A 22615-nucleotide genomic window follows, 5' to 3' on the forward strand; every position below is an offset into this window, starting at 1 on the left:
CCATCACTCTTCAGTAAGGATGCTGAGCCCAGCTATTACTCTTAGGGCCAGTCTCTGATCACTGGTATAATGGCATATAGAAGGCTTTAGTTATGTTACTATATATTTATAAAAGCGCAACAGAGATTGGAATCTGGCCCTTAGGCTTTCTTGAGGTTTAAATAATAAAACAAGATAAAACAAGCACCTATCTGCGTCCTGTGTGACTACTTCAGATTTTGGGGGGGCACACCCAAGGCCCTCTGAGGCATAATATATATAGCCACCTTCTAACACAAAATTTCCTCGCTGCTTTCCCTTTGCTTAGGGGAAGAGGGACTTGTAATTTATTGCTGGTTTACTGCAGCAGCAAATCACAACCCTACCACAACAGCTAACTTGGCCAGTGTTGGGAAGACGGAGCAAGCTAAGGTTCCACCAGATTCCTGCCCTTCCCCACCCATTTGTTCTGGGTATGGGGAGTGCTGAGTGCACAGGGGAGTAAGATAGATGGTTTTATACCCCAGTGTGGCTTTGCAGGGATTTGAATATCAGTACAGAGACCTTGAACTCGACTCTATATTATATGGGGAGCATGATGGTAACATGTTCACAATGACCCAGGTTAATAACCAGACAGGTTTTGTACCAGTTAAAGATTTTCAATGGTATATGGCTTCATTTCTATCTCTAATGAGTTGCAACAATCAAACCCAGAGGTCATAAATGTGTAGATCACTAGGGATAGACACCAAGCACAGGATCTTAGCAAAGAGCATCCAATAGCAAATAGCAGTAGACAAACCCCCACTTCAATCTGTGGCTGGCAAGAAGATTATGATCCAGCCTGTCAGACTCTTTGCTAAGATCCTGTGCTTGGTGTCCTATGACACTGGCTCTCAACTATGACTATGTACCCCTTTCAGGAGTCTGATTTGTCTTATGTACCCTCAAGTTTCACCTCACTTAAAAACTACTTGCTTACAAAATCAGACCTAAAAATACAAAAACGTCACAGCACACTATTACTAAAAAATTGCTCTCTCATTTTTACCATATAATTGTAAAACAAATCAATTGGAATATAAATATTGTACTTACATTTCAGTGTACAGTATATAGAGCAGTATAAACAACTCATAGTCTGTCTGAAATTTTAGTTTGTACTGACTTCACTAGTGGGTTTTTTATAGCCTGTTGTAAAACTAGGCAAATATCTAGATGAGTTGATGTACCCCCCTGGAAGACCACTGCATATCCCTGGTTGAGAACCACTATCCAATGATATTCTGCCAATGATATTCTGTTTGAAATAAGCTAATTCTTTGTAATGGAATGCGTTGTGTTTGCGGTAAATGACAAAAGTCTGTATGTAGCAATCATCCAGAGCCTTCAAGGGCTTGCACATTTTTGCCTGGATAGGTCCCGCAGATGAGAATATCAGATATGCAGAAATTTAGTATTTGTAATGAAAAGTGATAATTAAATAGAATTCAGCTGTAGCTGCAATTTCAATGCACCTAACAATTGTGTCAATGCTTAGCAAGAGGTTACAGTTAAGTCAGGACAATTAAACATTTGAATAAGACAGATTTTACTCTTAGTTATACCATGCTGGGGTGAGGCTCCCAATGAAATGAATCAAAATGAATCAGACATACATATCACAGGGAAAAATATGTCCCATTATGTTGAAACATGGTATCAAACACTGTAGTATGCGTATGACATATACTTGGGAAGGGAAAACATCATTCAGAATATATTGCAATATTTCCTACTTTTCTAATATGAAAAATAGACATTCACTATAACACATAAAAATAGATGAATATTTCTTTTCATTGCTTATATTTAAATAACATAGGGAATTACAATACCACACTCTGGTTATGAGATTTCACAGTCTAACGTGCATAAAAACCATGAAGCATGCTGTATCCAACCTCCCACTATATCTTATTATTTAAATAACCATATCTCTGTTACTTTATTTCCAATTGCACAGCTCCCAACGTATGTTCTTCAAGCAATAACCTCACACTTTCCTTCAATTCCTTTCCTTTATTAACAGTGTATAATCAGTATTAAAGACTAATTTTGCAAAGCATGTATAGACCAGACATTGACCAGATACATACATATATATACACACACACACAATTTTGTAAATATTTGGAAATCAGATGAAATGTTACAGTGAATTCTTTAGGTTTTCTTGCAGTAAACTGTGAGATACATATCTTCATTTTGCCCCTCAATCCAAAACTAAGGTTGTTTTCCAAGATTTAATCCATGCTTGCAAGAAAATCAGCTATTTTAAAAATCAGAACACGTTCGGCATAGCCTTCTTTCACAGATCAGATTTCAAGTTTCTCTGCAACAAATCTGAAGTACAAGCTTCTAGTGTTCCCATTTTTGCCAAGTTTATCATACTGACATGAAATATGTTTTTTACAGTTTTAGAAATTTAAGTCCCAATATTTGTATTAGCATAAATGTTTAGGGTAAACTTAGTTTAAAAACACTAAACAGTGAATCCATTACATTTTAGCTCTCTATATACCAGGAAATAAAAGGGACAGCCGACAAACTTGCAACATACCACTTCTATATCAAAGAGAATAATTGTGTTTTTACAAATACTGGGGAGCAAGCTATTTATGACAATTTTTCCTTATTAACAAAAAGTGTAACAAAAGAAAGACATTATAGATGTTCAGCACAGTGCATGTTTTTATCAAAATAAGCCCTGAGTCATACAAATCCTCATGCACATGCTTCAAGTAAAACGTGCATATGGGTTTGCAGGATCCCTCTTCAGAATGCAAAAAATTAGAGTTATCATTTCAGATTTCCCATTCCAGGCAAAGTTTCCTGCAAACCTAAATCACATCTTAAATCCCCTTAGGTACAAACTTTCATTTCATCTTTTGCATTATAAAGAAAATTCAAACACTGGGCCAAATTCTTGCTTGCTTCACAGATATGCATAAATATGCCAGCAACACACACACACACACACACACACACACACACACACACACACACACACACACACACATTTTGTTAACTGCAGTGTAATGTGGAGAATGGTTGCCCCAAGCCTGGTACCTATAAAAACCAGTGGATAGACCATCCTCAACTGGACCCACATGGGGAAGCTACAAGGCATAGGGAAAGAATCAAACAGTAGACCATATGTTTTTGCTTTTCAGTTTGCTTTTCTTTTGCACAAGTACACTCCCTTTCTGCTGGCTCTTCCAGCGGCTACCAGCTTCTCCCCTTCCTTATCTGTTGCCCCTCTGGCCCCATCTCTTATCCTTTCCTCTTATGAAGCAGAAAGAGTGACAAGTGAATATCTTTAACTCTAAAAGGAATCTGCCAAATGCAACCACATAATCTTTAAAGAGAAAAACAGACACTATCCATTTATCGTTTATAGGGTAGCACAGCTGGGCTAGGGATCTTTCTTCACCAAAGTAAGAGCTTTGCCAGAAAAGAAGCAGAATTACTTTAAGCCAGGTGAAAATTCCAAATACTGCCCACAGTCTCCCCTCCAACCTTTCAATTGATCTAAATCCCTGTCACTGGGGATTGCATAATGTAATCCGGGGCAGAATTTGGTCCTTATACTCCAAAGACAACTCAGTTTCTATTAAGTTGGGGCCTACCATAGACAACTCTTATTTTTAAAATAGCCAGACACAGAACAGAAGAAGGCTACAGCAGATTTGCCAAAAAAAAGTGATGATTACATAGAGTATCTATTGCTGATATCAACTAATATTTGGACATTGCAAGGACATGCTTCTGAAAAACAGCAAATATCAGCTTTGTTAAAAATATGGCCCAGGCTTCAGTATCACAACACTGTGGGGAGCAAAACACATCAGATCTCTCAAACACGTACTAGACTAGGCATTTTTAAAGCCTGTGTATTAAAGTTTAATTGGTAACTTTGACCTTGACTATCACTTTCAACAGAAATATCACAGTAGTGCTAGGATTTTCAGAGATTTATGATCCTGTGTTCTTGAAAAGATACTAGCACCACTGTAGTAATGCATGTCTGAAATAATTGATCTGTCTCTTACAAGTGTTGTTCTCTTGATTGCACATTGCTTTGAGAGATAGAAGCTGCTATCTGATGGAAACACTACCAGTCAACAGTACATTTAGAAAATGCAAAAAAGATGCCAGGATTCAACCCACAGACGTTCTTGTTTTAAAACAGGGGTAGGCAACCTATGGCACGTGTGCCGAAGGCGGCACGCGAGCTGACTTTCAGTGGCACTCATGCTGCCCGGGTCCTGGCCACCGGTCCAGGGGGCTCTGCATTTTAATTTAATTTTAAATGAAGCTTCTTAAACGTTTTAAAAACCTTATTTACTTTACATATAACAATAGTTTAGTTATATATTATAGACTTATAGAAAGAGACCTTCTAAAAACGTTAAAATGTATGACTGGCACGCGAAACCTTAAATTAGCGTGAATAAATGAAGACTCGGCACACCACTTCTGAAAGGTTGCCGACCCCTGTTTTAAAATGTTAACTCGACCAAATTATTGCAGGAGCCTCCAAGACTGTGTGCTAGAAGGATACAAATAAGATAGAGATTGCCTTGCCATTATGCCATTAATTTGAAAATTGCCACATTGCTTATACAGAAGAATGTGATCAATATGTAGTTTTCAGCTATGTTTTGTTAGCTCTTATTTCAAATATATGTAATAGCAGAATCAATTTTGCAGAAGTATGAAGATTCAAGACCAACATTTTCAACCAGGGGACATAAACTTAGGTACCTAAAAAATAGTAGAATGATTTTCAGAGGTCCTGAACTTCCACTGGCTTCCAAAAAACAATTGAGGACCAGAGTCTGCCATCAATACTAACGTTGAATGGACTTCAACCTCCAGAATAAGTTATTCGGAGAATCTGGGCCTTAATAATTTAGGCCCTGATTCAGGAAAGCACTTAAGCATGTGCTTAAATCCCATTGCTTCAATGGCATTTAAACACAGGCTTACGCCACCTTCCTGAATAAGGGATCTCAATAATTACTGACGTCAATGGGAGCTGAAAATGCTCAAGTTACTTGTATTTAAGTGCCTACACAGGGACTTGAGCACCTAACAGTAGACAGCAAAGTTTAAAAATTAGGGCCTAAATGAGAGCTCACACACACGAACAATACGCTTAATACATCAGTTTGTATAATTGAATGAGTAAATAGGCAATAGCCCCACTAGGCCAATGGCTTGTTACTCTTTATGCTGCCCCTTCTGACAGCAGTACACATTAAAAGTTAAACTTATTTTTAAATGGCTTCAAGTTTCCTTGAGTAAAAAGGCATAAAGGCTGACCTAAGTGCAGAGTGAAGCAAGTTTTGTCTAGAGGCAACAAAGCAACTGTAAGCCTTCTAAAACATCTCATAATCTGACATGAGTAAGAAGGGTGTGGATTGTTTCAACATTTAGAACCTGTGCAGCTGAACATTTGGAACGATGGCAGCCTAACCACCACACTTACTCCTCAGCAAACACACAGCTTTACCAGGTTTTGAGATGGTGCAAGGCTGCTAGCCCATTTAGTGTTCTACTCAAATTGTTCTCAGGTATCTACATTCAGAAACATTTAAAATAACTTAGTTTTATTCAGAACAACTATCACCATATGCATAACAAATCTCCAGTAATTAAACTGTGAAAAGAAACATACAAAAGACAAAAGCATAATTACTGTAAAAAATTTCAGTGTTAAATAGAAGAACTATTGAATATTCTATTCAGACAAATAATTGGTCTCCAGAGGAGATGCTCATCCAGTTAGTACATAGTTTGTAATTAAACCCTTAATTTTCTTAAGAGCCAGTGTCCATGATTCTATAACAAACTATAATGAGAAATCTAACAACTATAGTGGGAAATACAGCCTTTACGAAGGTGTATATAAAATTACAGACTATTTATGGCTTTTTTGGAGAGCAGCTAAAGTCCAGTCCAGCAAGGTACAGATAAATCCCAAGGCAGGTTGAAAGCACCGAGAACTTTGCAGGATCAGAAACTAAGGTTTATACGCAGCTGCCTGTTTTTAACAGCAAAGTACACAAGGGTGGAGAAACTGCTAACCAAAAGCCCAGAGGCTTTTCAATGTGCAAACAAAGCTGAACAAGCACTGCTTATAAACATGCATGTAAAAAAACCTGGAGTTCAGTCAGTTATATGACCATACCTTTGAAAACACAGCCAAGCCATTGATTTAGACCTGCAAGAATTTAGGTTCCCAACAGAAAAATAAGCAATGTGTTCTCAACGCTGCGTGCAGTGTAATGCTGATCATGATACAGCATAATGTTATAGTTGAAGCTTTCTTTTGCCTTTTTTATTCAAAAGGGTAATTAATAAAAGATATAAAACAAACCTGAGTCCATCTGTCTAGAGTTTCTTCGAATTCCATTAGTTCTTTTCTGCAAAGCAAAAATACAAGTCAAGGACATGTATAAACCGGTTTTAATTTCTAAGTACAGTAGAACCTCAGAGTTAAAAACATCAGAGTTACGAACTGACCAGTCAACCACACACCTCATTTGGAATCAGAAATATACAAACAGGGAGCAGCAGAGACAAAAAAAAAAGGGGGGGGGAAATTCAGTACAGTGCTGTGTTAAACATAACTACTAAAAAAATTAAGGGAATGCAGCATTTTTCTTCTGCATAGTAAAGTTTCAAAGTTGTATTAAGTAAATGTTCAGTTGTAAACTTTTGAAAGAACTATAACATTTTGTTCAGAGTTACGAACAACTTCCATTCCCAAGGTGTTCGTAACTCTCAACTAAACTAGTGTTTGTAGTCTATTAGGCAAAGCTAATTTTTAAAAAGTTCTCTTCCATCATACAGTGGGGTTAATACAGAAATATCATGCGTTAATATTTATTGTTGGGGTGCAAGTGACACAAAAGGTTCATGTGTTAGCCTGTCACCTCTTGACATCTGGGTTGAAACTCTGCTGAGATCACATGTGAAAATGATTGTAATAACTCAACCTATTTTATAGTGGAAAAATACACCACACAGTTTGGCATTGTCTGCCTCAGGGAAGGTCCAGGACTAGAACAGCAGCAAGAATGCATGTGAATGAAGTTGCAATTCCAATAGGGTGGGATCCTTACACTGTTCTTGCTTTGTACTTAAGCTCCTTATAGTTAACAATGCCTGTCCCATCTCTCAAATGAGTATTTAATTTTTTAAAAAACATGAAGTAGTAAACTTTTATTCTATTTTTTTAAGTTTAGTTTAGGCAAACTGGAGCTATATGAAATCCCAAGTACACTGTACAAACATGATGGTTTATTATTTGGCAAGTGCTGATTTGTACAATTGCACAGACCTCTGCGTTTAAATAGGCCCCGAGGAACTTCAGTGCATAATAAGGTATATCTGTACGTTAGTCATCTCCTCCTGCTACTTGTTTTAATTAGTAGCTTGCATGAGGGCTCATACAAATCACAATGTTTTACTCAAGCCAAGCAGAGCAAAAACAAAGGGTGCAATCAGGTTTTTTTTTAAATTGAGACTGTATTGTTTATTCACACTGACACAGAGAGGAGAGGAGCCATAAGCTTGGGGTGAGGGGAAAGCTGGGAAAGCTGAGGGGAAGTTATTGTGGTTGGTTGCAAAATGTTTCCATGGCTTAACTGGAAAAAAAAATGTGATAATTTATCAATGTAACAATAAAATTACATACACTAAAGGAAAGAAGAGGGCATAAAAATATTCAAGGAAGTAAATGTTGGGAGGGTGTGAAAATATAATGAATGCTTCATCTTATATTATTATCATCAGTAGATCGTCACATTTTCTGTAACATAAATCCATCTTTTCTTAAAAACCTGATTTCATATACACTAAATCCCCTTTACACCACTCTGGCAACATAAAGGGACCTTAAAGACATATTAAATACATTTAAGGCCCGTTTATACTGCCAGAACCATTTAAAGGGGCCATGGCACAAATGAGAATAAGGCTCCAATTTTACATTCTACATAAAATCAAGGTACAGAAACCTCATCAGGAGAAGGGATTTTTTCTTACAAAAATCTCAAGAATCAAGTTAGAGGAAGAGGCATGCAAAGAGAAGGAATAAAACAGAATTAGGATAAATATTATCTCATCCAGCCACATATGTTCATCATTGGTAGTTTTACTCACTTCTGGCAACCTTGTCCATAACATACCATAAGCAATCTGTTTATAGATTCTTCAATACTGTATGCCATGTGTAATGATCAACAGACTTTTAAGCAAACAAACCATGCTATAATTTTGGTGTTTAAGATGTTCATGTTTAACAGTTTACAGCGAGATTTAAAATGTAAATCAAACAAACAGCACATGGCAGAAGGTAAGGTAAGCAAGCTGCTGGTGAGGATTCTATTAAAATGAGCACATGCAACAGACATTTTAAAGTGAGCTTATAGCACTGGCAACTGAGGTCTACTTAACCATAAAACATGTATAAACGCATGCCAACCACTCCTCCCTCCTCCCCTCAGAGTTCTGGCAATGTTTTTTTATCCTTATTATGTGTGATCCCCTCAAGGAAAACCGAGTAGTTCTATACCCATTAAATCCTGCCCCCTCCCATAAACCTATCAAAATAGGGCAAACTAATGTCAACTATAAGAGTTGTTTTATGATATGGACACCTGCCCACTAGGGGCTGAGCTGAACTGAATTCACCATCTCATTACATATAGGCCACTGAACACTTATCACAAGGTAATAGTTCATGGTCAATAATGACCTGTGCCAGATCTTAACATTTAATGGGGCCACACAGGTGAAAGATTCCACATCTATTTACCAGTCACCTCAACCATCCGGGCCCCCTAACATTGCACTTTAATTATCCAAAGCGCTAGGTTTTCTAAGCTATATGTGACAGAAATGTATATCCTCCATGAAATTCTCCACAAGTCAAGGGAGTAAAAAAACCTGTTACCTGCCCAGTATAGAGGGCTTATATTTTCAGTCCTAGATTTCCTTTTACAATTCATTTAGCCACTAGATCATGCAACATTAACATTACTAAAGATGACGGACCTGTATATAACACTTCTGTTCAGGTAAGTGGTGTAAAACAAAACCAATTGTCAGTGGAGTTCTATTAATTCCTCTAATAGGTTTTAAGGAAATTTAAACAGGTCTCTTAACATATGAATTTCCAAATAGCAATTCGACAGTGGAAACTTGCTAAAAATGTGCACTATCCTAGGAGCAGGCTGAGAATACACAGTCTTAATTATGTAACATTTATTAGCAGTCAGCATTAATCTGCCATTATATTTTTATAACAGTAATAGTTTTCTTTTGATTTGCATTGCCAACCTGAGTCATGGCAGGACAGCATGCAAGTAGAGACAATCACAAAACTGAATAGGTAAAATTATCATCATTAGTATATGGTGCTCATAACCGTACTGCCAGCTTACAGAATGAATTTACATCCACTGATCTAAAATGGATGCTGGAAACGCAATGTAGTGTCCTGGGTTTAAAACATAGTCTGTATTTTGTCAAAGTTAGTGGGAATTTGCTGATTTAAAATTTGCTGAAATTTACCTAAGGATAGTTTTATCTCTGTTGCCAAATTTGGCCTAGAAGCGCTAGAGAACTGTGATCACTGATATTCTGAGTTAAATTAACAACATTGTTTTACTTTCCCCCTATAATTTAAGAAAACCTACATTCTTCCCGTATCCTAAACACTGAAAAATCTCAATGAAAATTAGGTTAATCCCCTGCAATTTAATACAGATATATCTAATTGTTAGTGCATATACATAGAGTCACTTCTACTGCTAGAGTTTGCATAACTCTAAATAAATGTAAGTTAGCTGCAGAAAAATACATTATTTATTGCACTGGCACAGCCATATGCAGTAAATGAACAATTTGTAAGCCATCAACAAAATAAATATCGCATAAAAATTGAAAATGAATCCTTACCTCATGTTTCAGGGTTCCGTGTTCTGAAACAAAAGTAAAAATGGGCATTATCAGTGCCTGTCAATTTGTTCTTCTATATAGTAATCTCTGTCTGTGCTGCGCTGCATGAGAACACACTACTGCTTTGTTTTGCTAACTGATACCTGTAATATGGTCCGACAGCCCTGGAGCTGAGATAGTTATTGTTTTGCAAACTGTGTTCTTAGAGCTGATTGGCTCTTGTCAGGTAACACTGAACTAACGCTATAAATGGCCTGTTTCTGAGTTATGCTGAACTTTCCAACAGTTGTATGCCAAACAATCAAATCATTTAAATCTTTAGAAATGGTTCTACTGAGTTTAAAAAACACTATGTAACCGCATACACCTTTTGGGAAATTCTATAGTTAAGATTTCTATTGCAACTGTAATTTAAACTTCCTCTAATCCCTTTGCACCTAATAATATTCTATATTGCTGTATAATCAGTTCAATGTTTTGCCTACTGGTTGTGGCGGGAACCTTAGCTTTGAAGTTTCCTGAGATTCATGTACTTAAATTCTCAAGTAGCACTGCACTAACATACTGTAGGAGGGGTTTTTTTTGCAATGAGTTTTCTTGTTTTCTTTTAGTGAAAAAAAAAAAGCAGCATGAGAAAAGGATAAAGAAAGGTACTCTTGTGGGTTATCAGAATGGCTGCATCAGTGTGTTAAAGCTGTGTGCATACAGAGCACCACACATATCTATGAACCCAGCAAGGGTTTGGGGAATTGGGGAGGAGATTATGGAGTGTGTGATCTGATCAGCATACTTTCTAATAAACACATCACTGCACCCTAGATTTTATTTTACTGCCTTATCACACAGCTGTGTTTATTTCTATGTGGCATTCTCCAGGCCCACTCCTGATGTCTGGTAAGGAAAATTATGTATTGCACATGTCCAGTGTTTAGTTTACAACCACAGACAATTTCCAAACTTTTTCAAACATTGGTGTGACAATCAGGGTCCAGATACCTCAGGGGGTCTGAACCCCAAAGAATAAGCAATTGAATCAACTGACGGTATACAATATTATTGTACTATAAAAGTGTACTGAATAAGATGTCATAAAAACTGGTGATAAATTGGTCGTGGATATTACTGCATGATCTATGTATGGGTTGTGTATAAAGAATTATGTATGTGTCCTGGCAATATGTTCTTAAAATGTATTTTAGAAACAGTGCATAAATCAAACCTGCCCTAGACAGACAAATGTGGATTTATCTGTCTGACTGGCTTGATTACAGGCAGAGGATTATGAAAGTATATTTACATATAGGGTAAACAAAGCAATCAAGAAAAAAAAACAGGAGTACTTGTGGCACCTTAGAGACTAACAAATTTATTTGAGCATAAGCTTTCGTGGGCTACAGCCCACTTCTTCAGATGCATAGAATGGAACATATAGTAAGGAGATATATATACATACAGAACATGAAAAGGTGGAAATAACCATATCAACTCTAAGAGGCTAATTAATTAAGATGAGCTATAATCAAGCAATCAAGCTAACTAGCAACAGAGGGGGAACAGAGTCAATACCCCCATGAAGTCTTCTGGCTTTTGAGGCAAAGACACTGGACTTTGCAAAACAGAAGGGGAGCAAAAAGACATTCTAGTTGTCCCTCACTTAGGGAACACAGTGGTTTATGGTTCTGAGTGTCCTCAGGAGAGCATCCCAGTGGCAAAACACGCATTTCTTACCAAGGACCATATACTGAATGAGCCAAATATGAAGCTCTAAATCTAAACATTTTGATTTGCTAAAGCTAAAAAATGCATCCAAAATGGTTCTTATTATACGAAACAAACCTCTTGGTTACTAACATTTTATTTAAAGATAAACACACTTGTTGACAATAAGAATATGAACCAAGAAATCTCAGCAGGAGACTGGAAGGACAGAATGCTACCAAGTAGGAGCAGTATAATTTTCCCCTCATGGATGGAATGCCAGGGAAAAATCATTTTGTCACACTAAGGGAATTTTTTTAAAAAAAGGTTGTAAAGATTTTTTTTCAGCCTTCCCAAAAATATTCATTCATCTTTGTGTTGTAAAAGAGCAGGGAGAGAGGGGGAAGCAAAGGAATAGTTTTGAGGAGATTATTAAGGCTTAGATTTTCAAAGGATCCCAAGGGAGTTAAGTATTCAAATCCCACTGAAATTCAATAGGATTTAGGCACTTAACTCTCTTGGACTCCTTTGAAAATGCCAACCTATGGTAAGGGCACGAGGGTAAGAATGAAATTACCTTTTTGGCCTTTACTCCTGTATAGTATCACTATATATTACAATCACTATGTATTACAATCTTTATAAAAGTTCATTCCCAATCATCAGTTCTGTTAGTGTTTTATCTTCAGTCCCCATATGTCTCAAATATTAGAGTGCACTGGGTGCCTCTCTGTCCTGGTGTGGGAGAGTTTATAGGAGGAGACTTGGGCTTTATGGATGACACATGAAAGTCCTGTGAACTATTTTGCTTTTGAGTGAAGAAAGCACCTTGTCTTAATAGCTGCTGTGGCTTATTGCTGCTTTTTTATTAATATCATAAACACTAATCTTGGAGTGAGTTTCAAAGTTCACTAGGATAAAGTGAGTTCAGTATCCCAATGTTGTGATTTGATATAGAAAGAGAAGCTGAATGATTAACTTCTAATATTTGGTATTCAGAGAGATGCAAAAAACCAGTAACATAGAAAGGTTATAAATATCCCTGATAGCTACCTATGAGTTTTACTGAGAGAAGTATTTATGGTAATAGGTCACATTAGTGATATTTAGCGTTCAAAGTAAATACTATACTACTCCATTACCTCAAGCCAGCAGAGATTTTGTTGTTAAAGACTGAGGGCCAAATTCAAACTCAGCATAAGCAAATGCAACTCCACTGAAGTTGACAGTATTTCACCTATTTACTCCATGTCTGAATTAGACCTTAAAACTTTGCCAACCTTGACATACATTGAACTGTTATATGTGACATTTAACTCCGGAAGCCCCTTCAACATGTCTATAGACCACAGTGAAACTAACCACCTGATATCAATATTGCCAGAAAAGCCTTGTTTATCTGCAGCATATATACACAAATCTCGTTCATTATGGTGAGACGAAAACTGCTAAAGCAAAATCTATAGTCTCCAACAAAGTGAAATCATTACTACTTCAAGGTAGGAAAAACCTTACCTCTATTCAATTTCACTCTCCGTATATCTGGGAGACTTTGCATCAGATCCTTATGTGAATCAATTCCCCATGGGTTTCTGATTAGGAGTTCAAGAGTAGATTCCTTGCTTCATCTGCACAGAATTATTCATACTCATGTCCTACAATGCCATACCTATTAGGCAGAAGTTCTCTTTTTTCTGCCTCTAACATTTTCATTTCCATTCTTAGCATTTCCATAGTTTATCATCTTAGACTCATAGTTGTCTTTCAGCTTTATCTTGGAAGTTCACAGTAATCAGACTATGAACCCATATTACAATTTCAGGAAAAATGTCCAGGCTATCACCTTGCATGGTGACAAGTTTCAGAGTGGTAGCCTCCAGCTTTCATCCAGACAACACCACACAATCCATTGTCTACAGCCAAGCTCTAAGATACAACCGCATTTGCTCGAACCCCTCAGACAGAGACAAACACCTACAAGATCTCTATCAAGCATTCTTACAACTACAATACCCACCTGCTGAAGTGAAGAAACAGATTGACAGAGCCAGAAGAGTACCCAGAAGTCACCTACTACAGGACAGGCCCAACAAAGAAAGTAACAGAATGCCACTAGCTGTCACCTTCAGTCCCCAACTAAAATCTCTCCAGCACATCATCAAGGATCTACAACCTATCCTGAAGGACGATCCCTCACTCTCACAGATTTTGGGAGACAGGCCAATCCTTGCTTACAGACAGCCCCCAACCTGAAGCAAATACTCACCAGCAACCACACACCACACAACAAAAACACTAACCCAGGAACCTATCCTTGCAACAAAGCCCATTGACAACTCTGTCCACATATCTATTCAGGGGATACCATCATAGGACCTAATCACATCAGCCACACTATCAGAGGCTCGTTCACCTGCACATCTACCAATGTGATATATGCTATCATGTGCCAGCAATGCCCCTCTGCCATGTACATTGGCCAAACCGGACAGTCTCTACGCAAAAGAATAAATGGACACAAATCAGAGGTCGAGAATTAAAACATTCAAAAACCAGTCGGAGAACACTTCAACCTCTCTGGTCACTTGATTACAGACCTCAAAGTCGCAATATTCCAACAAAAAAACTTCAAAACCAGACTCCAATGAGAAACTGCAGAATTGGAATTAATTTGCAAACTTGACACCATTAAATTAGGCTTGAATAAAGACTGGGAGTGGATGGGTCATTACACAAAGTAAAACCTATTTCCCCATGCTAATTTTTCCCCTACTGTTACTCACACCTTCTTGTCAACTGTTTGAAATGGGCCATCCTGATTATCACTACAAAGGTTTTTTTTCTCCTGCTGATAATAGCCCACCTTAACTGATTACCCTCGTTATAGTTAGTACGTCAACACCCATTTTTTCATGTCCTCTGTGTATATATATCTTCCTACTGTATTTTCCACTGCATGCATCTGATGAAGTGGGTTTTAGCCCACAAAAGCTTATGCTCAAATAAATTTGTTAGTCTCTATGGTGCCACAAGTACTCCTCGTCCTTCAGGGTATCACCAATATCTTTTGACCAAGATCCTGACACGCTTCCACATTCTTTTTATCACATTTCTCCTGGATAATTGCAGTTAATAATTTGTGGATCTTCCTCTACTTCCCTTAAGTACTCACAGTTTGCACAGAATTGTGCCTCTAGACTCTTCAAAGGAACAATGATCTGTAGACGTTCTAGTCTAACGCTGAGAAAACTTCACCTGCCTTCAGTGAGGCAGCATGCTAACTTTAAAATATTTTGCAACCTACACAGTAGCAGAACTCCTAACAAGCATGATTCTTCATATCAGGAAAAATTATTGGTCCATATTATGGGACCCATAACCTCCACTCTTGTTCAGAAGGCCTTTGGAGAATTTCTTGAGTAAGGACAGTACCATTTGATTTGATAGAGATTTGGATTTTATTCTTCCTAACAAATTGTATTCTCTGACTTATTATTCAACTTCTAAAACATCTTTGAAGACTCATCTTTTTAGCACTGCATTTTCATAATCTCTACATAACACTATTTTTGTAAAGCATCCAAACCGGCAACAAAGCAAGACAAACCAGTTCCTACACTGCTGCTATATAAAATCGGGTCACAATGTCCACCAGCAGAATTTTTACATAAGAAAATTTTAATTTAAATATGGACTGGTTACAAACAGGAGAGTGTAGCCATTGAGGGTATGTCCACACTGCAAAAAAAAAAAAAAGCCCCACAGCAGCGAGTATCAAAGCCTGGGTCAACTGACTTGGGCTCATGGAATGTTTATCTTAGTTCGTCCGCTGTGGTGTTCATTACTCCGGGAAGATAGGCAGCCGATACCCAGATGTTGTTCGCAATGCACCAATTCCAGAGCTTCATAGCCTCTGCGCACAGCGAATGGGATCGAGCTCCTCCCTGCCTTTTTACATAAAACATGCATGCAATGTTGTCTGTCATTATGCGTACGTGATGATTCTTGATTAGTGGCAGGAAGTGACGGCACGCATTGTGAATAGCTCGAAGTTCTAGGACATTTATGTGCAGGGAGGTCTCGGTTGACGACCATAGCCCCTGTACTGTGTGGTGAGACATGTGTGCACCCCAGCCTGTCAGAGATGCATCGGTGGTCAGTATGAGGGATGGAGCCTGCTGAAGAAAGGGGACTCCAGAGCAGAGGTTGGAGTGAACTGTCCACCAGTGTAGAGAATCTTTGACTCGGACAGGTATGGAGAGAGTCTTGTTTAGAGAGTGCACATTCGGTCTGTAAACCGTGGCCAACCACGCTTGGAAGCACCTCATATACAGGCGTGCATTCTGGACAACAAAAGTGCACGAGGCCATGTGACCTAGTATTTGTAGGCAGTCTCGGACAGTCACCTGGGGATTGTTGCAAATTTTTGTGGCCAGTTGGCTTATGGAGTTGAAGCGGTCGGGTGGGAGAGATGCCAACCCCGTCCGGGAGTCGGGGTCTGCTCCTATGAACTCCAGGTGCTGGGTGGGGTGTAATGTGGATTTGTTTTTGTTTATTTGTAGGCCGAGAGATAGGAAACAATCGACGGTGAGCCGCGTGAACCAGAGAGCTTCGTCGAACGTTGAGGCTTTGAGGAGGCAATCGTCGAGGTAAGGAAATATTATGACCCCTTGTTTCCTGAGGTAGGCAGTGACTACGGCTAGGAGCTTGGAAAAGACACGGGGGGCTGTGGACAGTCCGAAGGGGAGAACCCTGTATTGAAAATGTGTCGAGTCGAGGGTAAATCAAAGGAAGCGTCTGTGGGCCGGATGTATAGTGACATGGAAATAGGCGTCTTGTAGGTCGAGGGCAGAAAACCAGTCGCCCTGCTCCAGTGCTGGGATTATGGTGGTGAGGGTAACCATCTTGAACTTTTGCTTTTTGACAAATTTGTTGAGCCGCCTGAGTCGAGGATTGGTCGCCATCCCCCATTTTTCTTTTCTGTTAAGAAATAATGGGAGTAAAAAGCCTTCCCTTTGTGTCGTTCTGGCACAATTTCTACTGCTCCCAGATGAAGGAGATGTTGCACTTCTTGGAGGAGTAGCTGCTCGTGAGAGGGGTCCCTGAAGAGGGACGGGGAGGGTGGGTGGGTGGGTGGGAGGCAAGGAGAGGAAGGGGATGGCGTATCCAATTGTAACTATCTCTATGACCCACTTGTCGGAGGTAATGTTCTTCCATTGATGGGAGAATGGTCGTAGGCGGTGTCCAAAGATAGGTGTGTTGGCTGAAGTGGGAACGCTGTTTTCTAAACCCTCGACCAAGGCTTCAAATCTGCCTATTAGTTGGAGGGGGTTGAGGCGCCCCTGCAGAATTGGGACGACGACGCTGGAATCTTGGTCTTTGACATTGTTGTTGTTGCTCCTGTGGTCTATGGGAATGTTGTGTAAATGCGGGATAGCGTGGACGTTGGTACGGTTGGTATCTATATTGCCGTCTTCTGGTCATAGGTGTCTGGAGACCTAAAGACCGGAGGGTTGCCCTTGAGTCCTTCATTGAATGAAGCACGTCGTTCGTGGTAGAAGCAAAAAGTTTGTCACCGTCAAAGGGAAGATCTTCAATGGTGCTCTGAACTTCTCGAGGAAAGAAAGAGGAGGAGAGCCATGAACCCCGTCGCATGACCACTGCTGTGGCGGTCGATCTTGCTGCAGTGTTGGCTACATCGAGGGCCGCTTGAAGAGCGGTACGTGATATGATTTGTCCCTCGGAAACCAGAGCTGTGAAGTGTTGTTTCTTCTGTTCTGGAATGTCATCAATAAAATCCATGAATTTATTATAGTTTTTGTGATAATATTTTGCAAGGACTGCAGTATAATTAGCTATACGAAATTGTAGGGTCGAGGATGCGTATACTTTACGACCAAAGAGGTCCAAGCGTTTACTGTCCTTGTTGGCTGGGATGGAACGGGAATACTGTTGTTTGGCCCTTTGGTTCGCGGCGTCTACTACCAATGAGTTGGTGCCGGGTGGGTAAAAAGGAATTCAGAACCCTTTGAAGGGATAAAGTACTTCCTGTCCGCTTGTTTACAGGTAGGTAGGCTTGTAGCTGGAGTCTGCCAGATGGACTTAGCGGGTTCTAAAAGGGTTACGTTGATTGGTAATGCCACCCTAGAGGAAGAAGAGGGCTGTAGGATGTCCGTTAGCTCATGCTGATGTTCAGTGACTTCCTCCAAGTTAATTCTCAAGTCACTGGCAACTCTTTTAAAGAGGTCTTGGAATTTTGCGTAGTCATCCGACGGTGTTGGACGAAGGGGAAGTAAGGCTTCTTCAGGCGTTACCTCCGGTTCTGCTGGAATAGGAGCAGGGCTAGGTTGATCCTGGAAGTGTGACTGTGCTGCCAGGTGTCTTGTGTCACTGGCAGATTCGTCAGGTGGTGGCGCTAGACCGGTATTGCGCCTGGTCGGATTGCCGTAGCGCACGTATTCTCGAGGGTACGATGCCCGTGGTGTCGAATATTGCCATGGTGGTGGGTAGGGCATAGGTGGTGTCATCCAGGGGTTCACCACCCCAGGGGGCAGGATCCTGAGAATAGGATGAGGTAGTTTTCTTATAACCTCTACTGACTGGGGTCTGGGAGTGGGAGTCTTGATATGGAGAAAAAACTTCCTGTGGATCAGTTTCCTCCTCACTGGAGGAAGACTGTTCAGATCCTGACTCAGGCATTGGAGGAAAACAAGCATTCATCAGGGGAGACTGCAGGATAGGTGATACCAAAAGATCTGCTGTCTGAGTAAATTGAAATGGTGAGGCTCCTGCGTGAGGTGAAAGCTGTGCAGGGGGAGGTTGCCGTGCGGGAACATTCCTCTGAGCAGGGGTTTTGCTTGTGATCTCCCTGTCAGCCTGCTCTGTGGTTGTCGGTGCCGCGGTCGGTGTCGGGCGGGCAACATCAGCCTGCAGGGGATCAGGCATGTTATGGAATGTCGGCACCGCGACGGACGCGGTGCCGAACGGTGCCATAAGAGAGGCAGGCAACTGAAAGCCTGGAGCCTCGGCACCGGAGCCTCGCGCCGCCGCCGCAGCCTCAGGCGGCTTTCGCGCGGTTCCTGAGGAACCCGGCTCATCAAAGTTGCTGAGGCGAGGAAACACAGGCAGGGAGACCGCTGATCTGCCTGAAGAAACCTTGTGCCTCATAACCTTCTTTGGTGAAGAAGGCTGTCCTTTCTTTGTAGATATTTTCAGTTTTTTTAGAGGCGGGGGGGCTGTGGCGGGCAGCGGAGCCGGATTCAGCGCCTGGGTCTGAAACTGACCCAATAGACTTTTGCAGGAGGAGCAGTTTAAGTCTGAGCTCCCTGTCCTTCCGTGCCCTGGAACTGAGTTTACTGCAGTGGGCACATTTTTGGGGAATGTGGGCTTCCCCCAAACATTTTATACACTTTGAGTGGCCATCTGATAGCGGGATAGCCTCCTTACACGTAGAACAGCGCTTGAAGCCTGTGGAGCCAGGCATAGCCGAAGCGGCTGCGGCTGACAGAAAAAAACTTTTTTTTTTTTTTGGTAACAGATAAAAGAGGTAATTAACTGCACTAACAAAGAACTGACAACAAACTAACTACTAGAAGGGTAATTGTAGCAAGAGTGAGGCATTTCCTAACGAGTCTGCTGAGCTCCATCTCAGGCCGGGGACGGTAGAGAAGGAACTGCGTACTATCACACATGCGTACTATCAACCTAGACTCACAGCGGGGGGCAGCCTCTGAGCATGCGTGGCCGCTATGAGTACTGCTGCAAAAAAATCTCCGAGCAAAGGCGCAGGGACGCACCAAAACCTGGAGTGGAGCACCCACAGGGACATCTCTCGAAGAAGAACAAAATGTTAAACTATATTAAAAAGGAGAGAGAAAATACTGAAATATTAGAATGCCAGTACATAAATTAATGACACACCCTCACCTGGACTATTGTTTTGAATTCTTGTCACCCCATCCCAAAAGGATATAGCAGAAATAGAAGACTGTAAAGAAGTCACATCCTGTTCCTTAGTGATCAGTTTTAAAACAAATTTTCTGATTCTTTGGTGGGGGGGGGGGGGGACTTTTGTTTTAACAAGTTTGTAGTTTGTATAGTAAGTACAGAAACATGGGAGCCTTCATATAGGCAAGGAAAGGACAAATGGTGAGAAAGAAAAGTGCACATAGACAGAAAAAATTAAACAATCAGAATAAACGAAAATAAATAAAGTAATATGCAATAATTACATAATCCAATTGCATCGAAGTGTGTTGAACAACCACTGATTCATGACAGAGTCATATGGTACTTCTATTTTTAAAAAATCAGGGTAAAACATTCTAAATAAAATCAAAAAGAACATACTGTATCTTTGGATGTTGTAAAATGAAAATGTATTCAGTTCATTAATTCATGAAGTAGCATGTGTGTGATTATTTTGCCTCCAGCAACTGAACAGCATTACTTCAGTGTATATTCAGGAGAATTGAGGAAAAATCGGAGAACCTGAGTTAACTAAACATTTATGACTATTATTGTTGATTTACATTGCACCATGTGTGTATATATAATACTTTTCAGACAAATTGAAATATGACGTCCCTTCCCTTAAGGTGCTTGTAATCTAATTAAGATAAAAATACGAGCAAAATGATAACAGGTGAAGGTGGGAGTGGGGAAGAAAGTGGAAATAGAGAAAGCTGTTCCCAGGGAGTATAGATTTCTACTGGCAAACAGATCCATATACGTTGTTTGTTTCAATTAGTTACATTCGATTGTTTTAAATATATTTTAAAATGATGATATAATTTAAAAATCTGACTTTGGCAGCTTATCCTTAAAAGGCTTTGTGGAAGAAGTATGTTTCTGAGAGAGATTTGAATGGAAAAAGCACGTGGATCATTTGGTACACAAGAAGTGAGAGACTGTTCTTAGGACAGCATGTAAGAAGACACAGGATTCAGGAAAACCTTCATGAAGACGCTAAATCCCATGTAAGCACCTACATAAATGCTCTCCTGATTAGGGATGCTTTCCTGAACTGGAGTTTACAGTGAAGAAGAAAACTAAAGGAGAGCAGTTTGGAAGGAGGCTTTTGCATAACAAAGTGGAAAGTTGGAAGAAATGAGAGCAGAGATGTAGGTAGAAGCAGGCTTGTGCAGAGCCTTGAAAGCAAAGGCCAGTGAAAGGTTGTATACAAGGAAATGATATGGTCCAAGCAGTGGAAGAGATTATTTTTGTAAACACATTTTGCATAGATTGCACTGCTCTACAGCCAAAATGCTTCTGAAATAAATGTAGTCAAACTTTACTAATTCTGGGTCACTGAGAACGAAAATGATGCTTTAAATTGTTGATTGGCTCTAGTTTTCAAGATATGCTATTGGGTCAGTATATACGACCCTTGACTTGGGAATGGCGGAGGATAAGTGAGTTATAAAGGGAAGGGATCTCAATTTAAACCAGAAATGACTAAAATACATCTTTGACTGGATCTATGAATAAATCTATGACTGGGTTTGGACAGTACTTGCTTTTTAGGCAAAACAATGAATGATGCAATCTGAAGCTGGTATTGCGTCATACATGATATGAATTGCATCATGTTATTCCTAGAAGTCATGGATGATGCAATCATAACAAAGCTTACATCACTCTGCTGAACAAATTGCCCTATATCAGCTCTAGAAATTATACAGTGTCGTGCTCTCTTATTTGTCAGTGTTTGATTTGGCAAAGGGACACATTTCTGTTTAGCCAAAGTGAGCAGAGATGCCTCGTACTTGTGTGAACAGTGCAGATAACTTCTGCTATGTTTGTGGTGAAGTGACTTTTGCATCACAAAAGCGCAGTATAACCACTATGGTTAAGAAAGCCTATCACCTTTATTTTGGCTGCAAAATTGGAGATCAGGACAAGAGGTGGGCCCCACACATATGCTGCAACACTTGTGCAACAAATCTTAGCCAGTGGTTGAACAGGAAAAGGAAATCTATGCCTTTTGCAGTGCCAATGATTTGGAGAGAGCCAACAGATCATACCAGCAATTGTTACTTCTGCATGGTGCCTCCAGTTGGGAAAGGTGTGTCAAAGAAGAAAAAGTGGACTGTGCATTATCCAAACATTCCATCAGCTATACGCCCAGTACCCCACGGAGAAGGACTGCCGGTTCCTGATGCACCAGAATCATTCTTACTTGAGTCAGACGAGGAAGAGGAAGAGGATGAAACTTCTGGTCCTGAACCATTAATGTCACAGGACCCACATTTTCTCCCATCCTCCTCCTCTGAACCACACCTCATAACACAAGGTGAACTGAATGACCTTGTCAGGGATTTGGAACTACCCAAGAGTAAGGCAGAGCTGTTGGGCTCCAGACTACAGCAGTAGAATCTCCTGGCAGGTGATGTTAGGGTTTCCATGTTCCGTGACTGTCAAAAGGATCTTGTCCCATTCTTCTTCATGGAAGGTGATCTTGTAGCCTGCAACAACATCGATGGTGTGATGGCAGCCCTCAACATCGTTCACGATCCAGATGAGTGGAGACTGTTCATTGATTCATCGAAGACGAGTCTTAAAGCTGTTTTACTGCATAATGGCAATGTTTTGCCATCAATTCCAGTTGGTCATGCAGTCCATATGAAGGAAACCTATGACAACATGAAACAACTTTTGAGGTGCATAAACTATGACCAACATCAGTGGCAGCTTTGTGGCAATTTGAAGATTGTTGCTCTCTTGCTTGGTCTGCAGACTGGATACACAAAGTACTGCTGTTTTCTCTGCGAATGGGATAGTCGTGCAAGAGATTCCCACTACATCAAGAAAGATTGGCCACTCCGACAGTCATTGGAGCCTGGGAGGAAAAGTGTTCAGCATCCACCACTTGTTGAATCAAGGAAGATTTTGTTACCACCCTTACACATCAAGCTGG

General features: G+C 40.1%; 1 protein-coding gene across 2 annotated transcripts in view; it reads right to left on the reverse strand.

The window, feature by feature from the left end:
* VAV3 (vav guanine nucleotide exchange factor 3) overlaps positions 1-22615 on the reverse strand; it is a 238636-nt gene that overhangs the window by 62274 nt on the left and 153747 nt on the right. For both annotated transcript variants that reach the window (XM_065410115.1, XM_065410114.1), the window contains exons 18-19: positions 10000-10022; positions 6410-6455 (exon numbers count right to left, since the gene is read on the reverse strand). In XM_065410115.1, the coding sequence (XP_065266187.1) occupies positions 6410-6455; positions 10000-10022 (69 nt within the window). The remainder of the gene's footprint in view (positions 1-6409; positions 6456-9999; positions 10023-22615) is intronic.

This window comes from Emys orbicularis, chromosome 8 (genome assembly GCF_028017835.1).
Source record: "Emys orbicularis isolate rEmyOrb1 chromosome 8, rEmyOrb1.hap1, whole genome shotgun sequence".
In the NCBI taxonomy this organism is placed as follows: domain Eukaryota; kingdom Metazoa; phylum Chordata; order Testudines; family Emydidae; genus Emys; species Emys orbicularis.